The 11,942-nt window shown below is 30.7% G+C and overlaps 1 protein-coding gene across 8 annotated transcripts in view; it reads left to right on the top strand.

Moving 5' to 3' along the window:
- The window catches only part of LOC656219 (uncharacterized protein), a 77,436-nt gene that overhangs the window by 27,029 nt on the left and 38,465 nt on the right, over positions 1-11,942 (top strand). For 6 of the 8 annotated variants that reach the window (XM_064354633.1, XM_064354635.1, XM_008194656.3 and 3 more), the window contains exon 2: positions 48-264. In XM_064354633.1, coding sequence (XP_064210703.1) covers positions 94-264 — 171 coding nt within the window. In that variant the 5' untranslated portion in view covers positions 48-93. Of the gene's footprint in view, positions 1-47; positions 265-5,713; positions 5,885-6,177; positions 6,372-11,942 lie in introns of those variants that run through there. The other 2 variants (XM_064354638.1, XM_064354637.1) reach the window with 2 other exon arrangements.

Raw genomic sequence — 11,942 nt, 5'->3', positions numbered from 1 at the left:
AGTTACAATAAATAACCTTTGTAACAATACAACTAATTTTGTTGCAGGTCAATGTCAATAGCATTTGATAACACGCCTTGTCCAAGCTAAACGATGGAAGTGGTGGCAGCAACCCCTGGTACCGGTGGAGTGCCCCCTTTTCACGACCATGACGTGCGCGAGTGGTCTCGACTCGACAGTTTGACTGGAGTTCTGGAAAGGGCTCGTTTGGAGACCGACCACTGGACCGCCAATACCAACAATTCCTGTCACAAATACGGAAAGGTCAGTGCGATGACGAGGACAAAGGTTCTTGTGGGTGTCGCTAGTTCATGAACTGGCGCCGCTACACACCCTGAATAAAAATTCCAAATTGCAACCGTGCTCACTGAATGTTTAATTAACACTGTCTTTGTACAACAACAAAGTGCTATGATTTACTTCGATTTGGCATTTTTATTACCATTAACTTCTGTGGAAAAGCTCGTGATTGTGTTGAACGTATACTGTTTCCATTTTTTAAATTTAATCTTAAGCAATTTCGTATCTTCCGGCACGCCCACCAATTGTAGAATACTGTTACACACGACAGATTTTATTTTAATTTTGACATTTCAGGCGGATGTTTTATACATTCCTTAAAGTTGTAGAGAGTTTTCACTCCAAAAGGGGATATTGAGAAAGCTTTTCGGTTTATTTTTACTCTTATTAACGCTTGAATAATATATTACCTTACTGACAAACTAAATGCCCTTCAGGGATACCAAATCAGAGACTAGATTACAACGAAGTTAATTAAACCGTGCCAAAAAAAATGTTATTTGGGTGTAACCAAACTGGTCACATGTTTTATACCTATTTTAGCATCGGCGCAACATTCTTGTTTCGGTTTTTATCAAGCGAATGTTCACTTAACTAAAAGCGTGCTCAATTATGCAAATTAATCTGAAAATTTTCTAATCATAATGATAGCAGTTTAGCTAATTGATCCATAATTAGGCTGAACCTGCGACGTTTTAACAATCAAATCTGCAAATTGTACAGTTACACAACATTGTCGATAAACAGCTAGAAAGCTAACTGTTTTAACCTCAATTAACCTTATCTTAAGCTCAAAGATAGTGCTATAATTTAATGAGACTTATGAAAAAATGCGACTTGTGTTGTAATGATGTCGATTCTATTGTGAGTAACTGTGTACCGTTGCTTTATCTAATTAGTTTCGGAAAGTGGTGAGTTATGTAATATGAATCAGGGGAAGTCGCACCACCCACTAGAAAATTACTGTAGCAGCAAAATTACTATCAATTACCCTTTGAGCTAATGATAGGTACCGTTTACTGACATTTGCCGTTTCTTAATTGAATTTTTTCGATTATGCGAACTTAAATAATAGACTCTCTTCAGAGCTCATTGAACCATATTTTTTACTTTTCGTACTGCAATAAAAAGGACGAAGCTGATACAGCAAAATTAACCTTCACCTTGCATATCTTCAAAATTCAATCATCAGAAACGTGAAGATTTTTTGAGTCACGACTTCGTCAGTTTCATTCTAAACTAACAAGACATGTTAATGTATCTACAATTTCTACATCCTCTAATAGTTGTAAATAACTGATGAGTGATGATTATTATCACTTATCAGATTAAAACTGTGAGCTGTCAAAACATTTTTTCCAAACGGTTCAAGTTCTTTATTTTGTCATTCTATAGTGAACGATACATCTTTCTATTTTTCTAATTTGTTGGATTATTGTTATGTTAAATGCGAAAATATAAATCATTATAATTTAACAGATAATTGATGAAAACATAAAGTGTTGTTTGTTTGAACTTTTATTGCATCCAAAAAATAGACAAAATTTACTTCGCAAAATGTTGTAAATCATGTTCACAAGATTCTGAAAGGAACAATGGATTGAGTTTACTTTTTTTTAAGTTATTCGATAAACTATCGTTTAAAACATTTAAAATTCAGTTTCCAGACACCTCGACATATTATACTTTAAAAGCCAAAAAACAAAAAAATAGCGTTTCCTCATTGTTTTACTTTTTTGTTGTGAAGAAGTGGGAAGTTATGTTTTAAAATGGATTGATAATAAATTGTTTCTTTTTTGTGATATGTTCCAAAAAACAATGCAGTTAATGCAATAACTTTTAAAAATTCACACTGCTTTTTAGCAAAACCTAATGTGAAATATTGAGTAACAAAAAGACTATAAATTAAGAAAATTTTAGTAAGTTGGTAGGACGGACAGGTTAGTTCTTTCAACAGTTTTAAATATTGCCAATTCAAATAACACTTGATCACCTGGTACATACAAACCAATTTTTGAATTACACTTCATTTTGCCTCTTTAAGATTCTCAGAAAAATAATGTTTGAAACCCACACGAAACATTATAAATTATAATTATAAAACAATTAGCCGAAACTAATAAGTACATCCATAAATGATGAGGTGAAGAACCGTAATATCCAAATGATTTTTAAATTGAGTATTTAATTAAAACCACAATAACTGAATACAAGTTCTCTTGTTCGTGTTTTAAAAATACTCGTACGAGAAAATTTCCCACACCTGTCACACTTCTATTATTTCGGTATTTAAATAGCTGTACCCATAATAGTGGCAATTGAAGATTTTTTAAGCCACTGTTTGTTTTGTTTGTTTAGATTTCTAATTTGAAAAACAAAAACACTGTGGGTAGGCGTTTCGAATTTTCACAACACTTGATCTATATTTTGTTGGGAATTTGGTTCTCATTTTTTTTTATTCATTTTTTATAAATTGAAACTTAAATACAAGGTTTGTCAAGATATTCCGAGACAATTGTATTTCATCTATTAAAAAATTACCGAAAAATTACTACAAAAGTTTAAAACAGCAACTAACAACTAGAACTACGAATTTTTATTTTGACTGTCTTAGAATTATTATTGATCAAGAATGCATTTTATTCCATCTTTCATAAAAAATATATATATATATATATCGATGACCAAAATGTGTTTCACATTTTTGCTTTGTTTTTCATGTATAGGAAGATTAATAACTTATACGAAAAAACCTAATTCTAAATAATAAATAAATGTAAAAAATGTAACAAAAGCTCAACAAATTAGACAAAAATTGTTAATGCTTAATAAAATAACTGAAATAATAAATTAGCCTGTGGTATTGTTCTGGACTGTATTAAACAGTGCATAAAACTGTGAAAAACAAAGTGTATGTGTTATCACAATTTTTATCACGTTTTATGTGTACCGTTGTTTTGATCAATGATCTCGTGTTAACAATCATAGACTTGTATTCAGTGATTTTAAAATTACTTCACAACATGTAATTAATAACAATTACAATTACAAATACTGAATATGCGATTGTAATTAATTACAATTATTAGAAACACACACTTAGATGTAAAGTAAATAAATCAATCACACGTATCTTTTGGATTAGATCAAGTAGGAACAAAGGGCGGTTAACTTTAGTTAGAATTAGTTGTATAAATATTTAAATATTTTTGTAAATTTCCGATTTTTTTTAAATTAACAGATATTTTTGGAATTTTAAAATTGGGATATTTTTGAGCTGACGACACAATTTTAAAAAGGGTGATAATCGCTGGGGAATAGCCTATATCTTACTTGACCGAGAACGCCAATTTTTGGACAATCATGTTTTGGAAAATATGTTGGGTTTTAACGAAATTTTTTTTAAAAATGACCATCGTTTAAGAATGAATAGCTCAAATAGTTCTAATTTAGTTAAAAGTGACGATTTTCTAACTTAAATACGTTTTGTTTTTTTTTCCGAAAACCTCGATTTTGGCACTAATGTCTCTGCAATATCTTGAGTAAACGAGAAAAACACTTTTAAAATACCTCCAGTCACCTTATTTTCAAATAAATCGACCATTTTCGAAATTGTTCTGATACAATTCTCATTTTTAATGGTTTCTCACTTATAAATGACTAAAATATCGATTCAGATTTGCTCAAACAACCTTATTTTTCAACACTTTCTTTTTTTAGTAAGTCTTAGTACAGATGCAGCTAAAACAAAAGCATTAACTTATACAAATAAAAATTCGAATGACTGAATTTGATGTTCTGTTGAAAAGTAAAAGATAGAAGGAAGACCTTTCCAAGATTCTTCCTTCCCAAGGATAGTTACATACAACGATTTTCAATTCGACAAAAGTGTAAGCAGCTGCTCATCAGAAAAGTTGGACCTCGAGTTAAAATTTATTAATTAAAATTATTCAAATAAATTTAAACATCAAAATGAATTTTGGCTAAGATTATCATCACTTATGACCGTTTTAATTTTAAAAAATTGGACAATTATATCTTAGAGGTGATTCAGGAGTATTTTGATTATCATTTGCAGAAGATGTCGTCGTCAAATAATGGTAATAAAAAATCCAGTAAGTTTTGTCAATTTTTTTATGATGAACGCCAAAGTACCCATGTACGAATTTTTTTGAGGTCGTAAAAACAAAAATTCTTAAAAGCAATTTATTTTTTGAAAAAATATCATTTTGAACAATGATATTTAGATGGAGTGATTTTTTAGATCACAGAATTTGAGGTTATAATAAGAGAAAAGTTTCTATACACCTATGCCTGGAAATATTTCGTGATTTTATATGATTGAGAAAACAAACAAAAGACAGAAGTGATGAGAAAAAGTAAAAAACAGAAAGTATTGAATAAAGAAAGATAACAGTAATACGCATACCAAGAACAAGGGAGAAAGAAAGCAGGAGGGAGAGACCGAGATTAAAGACAAATGATTGAATATTGGAAACTCTTTAGATAAATGAATATAGAAATATAGAAATACTTGCCAATATTGAATTTTAGGTAGAGAATAAATAGAACATAGAATAGAAAATGGAAGGTAGAAATTAAAAATAATGTAAAATACAGAATATAGAAAGAAGAACTAAAATGGAAGAACAGACAGAAGATGGAGAATTGAGCAAATCGGTATTTTTTTACTTTGGAATTAATTAGAATCACTGCCAACTTTTCAAAATAAGTACATAATTATTAATTAAATGTGTCCTAGTTTTTTGTATTCTATAGTTAGTCACCTTAATTTAAATAAAATTTTACGTATGTGTACACTTTGTAAATTGGTTTATGATCTTTATGAAACATTGATTTTGCAAAAATGACATTATTAGCATTTTGGTATAATAAAAACATCACTAAACTTTCTCAAAACATCGTTATTTCATTTGATAAAATTTGAGAATTAAAGGTTGGATGTTCCTTTTTTCACTCGGTGATTCAGTCGGTACTTAACGCACTTTTTCGAGATGAAATACTTTGGATCATCCCTTAGTACATATTTATCATAATGATTAATGATATCCCGAGTAGCAGTGAGCAACTCATTAGCGAAGAGATCGCGTTAAAGGCTATCCATTATAGATGATCCCAGCAACTCTTCATGATCCTCGATATTCTCACGGGTCGCGATTTAGACTTTTTTGTAGCTCCAATCTCCCAAGTTTCTTTTTTATTTTAATAACGAACGCATTTAAATAAATGAGTGCTAGTCCGGTGAAAGTAATTTAACACGTCCTGTCTTTATTCAGAAAGACAGAGAGCTAAGGTAAACTTTTAGTCGCTTGTTGCAAAATATCAGCTGTCATTTAACACAAAGGTTCATTTGAACGCGTAATAATGCTCCACATTGTAGTTCAGTAGTTTTGCTTTCCTTATTGCTGAACTTTGCCATCGAAGACTGTGCTGCTAGTAATTAGAACCGGGTGACCTGTGATCTAACGTGAACGCAACACATGTATGTACATACATCAATTAACCAGAACTCGTTTAGGTACGCAAACGGGGAAAAGTGTTGGATAGTGCAGTTCAAGCGCGGGTAAGCCCTAATTTAACAATTCCAAAAAATTCTAGTAAAGTAACTGTGCAAAAAATTGAGTTTCTAACAGTAAATTTTAATGAGATGATTGCGATCAAATATTAATTGGTGATGTTTCAAGGCTGCATAGAAAATTGGTAGAAAGATCGTATTTCTACACAATTGGTCCGATTTTTACCTTATGTGGATCACGGTCACCAGCAACATTGCAACAATCACCACAATTCCTGACGGGTGATAACTAGAGCACGGTAATAAATAAATTAATCGTGCTCAGCCATACTGTTCGGGATTTTTTCAGTGTCGACGAACAAACGCGTGTGTGAGTTCAATTAAACCAAACAAAATCTTTTGCTTTTAGAGCAGACAATGGTGTAAGGCAATTCCTGCAATTGATAGTGGTTTGAAAAGTGACAACGCTACGGTTGGCTGATTTAAATTGAGACGTGAAAAATCGCAGGGACTTTACAGTATTAGCCAATTAGTGGTAAGCGTTACTTTGGCGTCATGCTTTAAGGAATATCTATTTGCGGCATCTATTTTGATTCAATTCGGCCGGATATCCTTAGCTGTTGCCACACATTATTTTTCTAATTAATGGCTCCAGATCTAATTAATTCACACAATTTGGGAAAGTTTTTTATTAAGAAACCAGAAACATTGTACCTACAGACGGAAAACAATAAATTGAGTGAGTCATAATCTGGCTGTAAACTTGTAAAATGATATGTTAATAATTATTAATCCAGAAATGGTATAAAAGCTTCAACCACGGCGACAGAAACTCTAAATATTATGAGATATAGACAATTAATATTGCAGTAACATGCAAGTATGGTAATCTGATCGATCATTTAAATTCTGTAATGCAAATCTTAACCTTCTCGTTCAAAATCGTGTACATACTCTTGAAATATCTTATCCTTGATAGGCAAAAATGTACCTACTTCTGGGTAAACACAAAGGATCATTCTGTACTTCAAATTTTTACGATTTTTTATTATGTTTCTAAAATAAATTTTTCCTGAAGATAATTTTCACGATCGCCGTGGTCACAAAAACTGTCACAAAGATGGACAATTACAACAAATTATTACTTTCTTCTCCCCTTTAGACGAAAGAAGTTGTGCTTACGTTCTGATAAATGCGAATTTGAGAGTCAATATTAATTTTTATTTGAAGAAGTTTAAGAAAATGGTCTTGGACTCCTAAGTTCAATTTTTTGCTGTTTTTGAGAGTTTTTGTTATAAAATGTTATAAAAATATTTGGAGTTGTAGGTTTTAATTTAAGTAACAAAAATTATTAAAAAAAAGATACTAAATTATTTGTTCAATTTTGGGTTCTGCTTCAAAAAATCTATTTGAACACCATTTTTAGAAAGGGTTAAAAATCTAGAAACACACCATGGACAGAATTTCAAATGGCATTTTTCCAAAATTTTGGTTATGGAAAGGATTTCATTTTCCCCTTCAGCGCATTACTAAACATCTTCGTGTTGAGAGGAGAAGTTCGATTCTTTTGAGTAAATTGCTACATTTGATTCATCACTTAAATTGAATCGTTTTTAAAGACTTGGAGTCTAATTAGAGTCTTGGATAAACTTCTAAAATTCCTCTTGAGCTTTTTTCTTCAATTTTTTGTTATCTTTCTCTTTTTCTCTCTTCCCGATCTCGTTCCGCTAGTTGACGTGGTTTACTTTACATATCTGCAAAGAATTTCTTTGTAAGAGCATAAACGCCATACGAGTCTGTTTGTATTTATCAAGATAATTCTATTCGATTTTGTCTTTACCTTCTTATTTTATTTATGGTTCTTTCGCTTCTCAGTAAATAATGTTAATACAAAAACGTCGTGTCTTATTATGATATTTCATCTCCAGTTAACTCTTAAAATACAAAAATACGTATAGAGTAATGTCTGCTCTACCAAAAAGAAGATTTTGGTAACGTGCCAATATGGAAGCACCAAAAAGTAATTTATTAAAAACATCTAGTTTAAAATTGTGGTCCTTTTAATATGCCAATTACCCATTTTTGAGAAAACGGAATAAGCCATCAATAAAACGTCTTGTAAATTTGAAACAAAAAAAAGTGAATTAACACTTGCACCTTTCCAAAAACTATTGTATGTTAATTTTATTGTTAAATATTTCAAATAATTCGAATGAAATTAAGAATGTTACATTGAAAATAAAGAAAATTAACTAAATTAAAGCAATATGGGATATGGTATTTAAAAATCGAAAAATCTAAGCCCTGAAAATAATAATAATTCTATCAAGCAAATACTTCTTCTACTTCTGCTATTATTATTAACACTAAGAATGCTCGAATTATCTAACTCAAAGTAAGATTTTTGGAAATTTTATAAGAAATATAAAATTCCATTCTATGGATATATATCACTTTTATATTTGTTTTTTATTTTTGTCTAAGGTGTAGTGGTTTTTACTTGTTTCACCTTCTACAATATGTTCAAAAATGCTTGTTCATCAAGTTGACTATGGAATTCAAATTCAATGTGCCGCCTCCTCCAAATGACTAATGTCGTTTCTGTGTCAAATCTTTGAATCTTGAACTTTTTGCTCACTTTTTGCATTTTTCGGTAAATTTGTTTTAAGTGCAGGGTTTGTTTTGATTTGTGTTTTATTTTTCTGTATTGTTGTGTATTTTATCGTTTTTGTATTCGAAGCTTTTTTCCATTATTTTGACAGATCTATCACTTTGACGGCATTTACAATTTAAATTAAGCGGCACATTATGTTAAAATTTCCTAAGTGACTTGATAAACAACCATTTCTGAACACATTGTATATCTCATATAAGTTTGAGCCTTGTTGAATTTATATTTTTTGCTGAAAAATTATTATTTCAAAATATTTGTTGTAAGTCTTGAAATAAGATAAAAACTATTATATATTTATAATATTTACACTTCAACTATGAACATAATCCACAGAAATTGAGTTATGTCCATACCTTTTCCACTCTGCAAATTCATACCAAACCCCTCAAACTTTATAAATTTTTTCAGTTACACTAATTTATATTCAATAGACTGTTAATATTATAATGTTATTGTCTGAATTAATTAAAATATTTAAGATAACGATCTCAAATCTGTTATTTGTTGACCTTAATTCTCTCGTTAATTTATATTTACCTAATGGAATGGAGCCTCAACTAAACAATTATGTACAAAAAATGTACAAAGTTTTAAATGACTAATTAGTCGTTTGTAGCGTTTGGGATACTTACAACCTAATTTATACTAAAAAACGAAGATACGTGAAGAAATACAAATAGGAAGTTGAAATTTTGTCAAAATCCGAACTTATCTAATATTAACTATAATATGGTTAAAATTTGAACAATTTTTTTCCACTTGATAGACATCAAATAAGACTATTTGGTTGATGTTTTGCTTCGAAATTTCACACTGTGTAACTTATTATTATTACTGATGCCAAAAATTGTCAAATGGTGTAACTTACGTGTAATCCATATTGTCTTGTATGTTTTCAATGGTCCATAAATTTGGTTGTAGTGAAGGTCACGGCGATATTTTTAGCTGTTCTGCCTCCAAGAACCCTCTTGAAGTGTTTGCAGAATGTAAAATCGTGTTTTTTGCTTCTACTAGAAAGTTCTTCAGCTCAACATAATTCATTTTTTTCACACAGACTGTTAAACTCAAATCAAATTTTTAAAAAATAAGAAAAAATATCTAAATTTCCCTTTATAATATATTTTTTTATTTTTATATTGTGATTCTGACCACTGTGGGTTTACTTCAACAAAGTTTCATCATCGTAGCATTATTTTGCAGAAGGTTTCTGAAAGTTTAGCAAAAACCAAGCTGGTCGAAAGTTTAGAATTTAGAATAGTGAATTACAGTATTGATAAAAGATGTCATACCTGATGTATACTTTTACCTTTATTATTGGTCGATTCCATCCCATTTCAAAGTCAGTACCCTCATTATGGTACATTACGTTTGTAGCTTGGCCGTGAAAGAATAAATAGCGACAATTTATTACCACCTGTTGTCAGAAGGTGGACAGCAATAAATTGTAACGAAATTATTAGGCCGGCAATTATTTTCAAATTTACAGAAAGGAGAAGTGTTGGAAAGTTCAAGTGAGACAAATAGTTGATGTTGGAGCAACCGTGCGTTGGCAATTCGTCGAGGAGTGCTTTCAAAACCATTAGTTTCTCTTCTTTTTGTGTTTGTCGAGTAATACAGTAGTTAAAGGCTTTTTTACGGTGAAAGCCGGCGTTATCGTAATCAATTATGTACTGCATGATGCGTACTAATTGACAATTTTTCCAAATGCTCACAAGATATTGTGTTTTGTTATTCAGACGTAATAATAGCGTTAATTGGATATAAAATACGTCAATTAGCATGTGTGTAACGCTCGCACCTACATGTGTATTAAATGATTGTCATTAACTACACCTTTTGTATATTTTTCAATGAAAATTCCCGGTATCTTAGAGCTAGTATGGTCAGGAATTGTGTACATACATAAATAAATATTACAGAATAAATATGAATTCGAAACACTCGAGCGGTACACACGTACAAAAGCAATGTATAACTTACGCCAACACCTTCCTATAAATCCTATTCTATTTACATTTAGCTTTGATGATAAGCATCTGTACAGCATGGTAACCGATTTTTCAGCTGCGAAAAAACTTTGATTATTTATTATACAGTTATATGACGTTTCGAATGTTGGTACAGTTACACAGCCACTTGTATGGCAAATATTAGTCTCGGCCTGTTACGGCGATTCTTTCTCAAAAGCAAAAGAAAAAACGAGACTCGATGTGGAACATCCATGGTTCTAGATTTCGAACAGGTCGATACAACTTTTACAATGTTGCCAACAATGGCGAAATAAATTTATTTGCATATTTCCTCACGCAAAATTGCCGCCAGTGATTGCTGGCAATAAATCAACTGAAGAAGTGTTCAAATGGGTGACAGCGCCCATCAATTATTTTAATATGGGCACAACTAGAGGCGGTTCCAGGATTTTTGACCATTTTTAACCAATATATCCATAACCCGTCAACAAAAGTTTTTGGTAGATACTTTTTCCATTAGAGTTTTTTCCCATTTTTATATTCTTCTTCTCACTTCTCTTTAAAAATTAAAAACTTTTAAAAAAATATATGTGTGGCCTCCAAAGTAGCAAAAACTTAAACTATTTTTTGTTATTCTAATAGTTATAAACTAATTTTAATTGTATAATTGTTGTCCTCGAATTCATTATACATAAACATTACATATCTACTGTAGATATATACACCATTACCTCATCATTTTTTTCCATTTCATTAATTTACATTATTATGATACCTGAACTGTGTGATGGTCCGGTGATGGGAAAGAGAAACTCCAGCACTTTACTTCTAACTACTACTATAATTTATTAAAATTTGGAATTTGGAATTGACATTAGGTCGTACAGTAACAACTAACTTATTCTGACTGCCCTATAACATAAAAATGATTTCTTATATATAGAGGGATGAAAGGCGATAAGCGGAAGAATGTACAAATAAAAGTGGACTCGAGATAGTAAAGTAATTAGGTACAAAGTTGAACATGCCGGATGTAGATGATACAAATTAAATTTAAGACGTTTGCTAATGATAATGAAAGATGTTTACTAATGATAATGATAATTATAACGTTAAAGGGATATTTATAATGGGTACATTACACCTCCCTCCGTAAAAGAAAATTAAGAATACGATTTATCGGTTCTTAATTTTGGTAGTGATGACGATGTATTTGGCGCAACCGGACTTATATCTACTGCTGATGAATGAGATTCTGAATGTGAGCCTGCTGAACTATCATATTTTACATTATAAGATGGAGCTGATGATGATTTTTTACATAGATTAAATATCGAGTGATTTGAGTGACGTTTCTTACAATATTTGGACAGCGAATATAATGAGAATATTATGAAAATTACGAAAATCAAAAGAAAAATATGATTAGTATAACTAGTATCCTGGAAGAAAGTTAAATCTT

The sequence above is a fragment of the Tribolium castaneum genome, chromosome 2 (genome assembly GCF_031307605.1).
Source record: "Tribolium castaneum strain GA2 chromosome 2, icTriCast1.1, whole genome shotgun sequence".
NCBI classification, from domain to species: Eukaryota; Metazoa; Arthropoda; class Insecta; order Coleoptera; family Tenebrionidae; genus Tribolium; species Tribolium castaneum.
The sequence above is the reverse complement of the archived record's forward strand: the minus strand, read 5'-3'. Positions and strand labels throughout refer to the sequence as shown.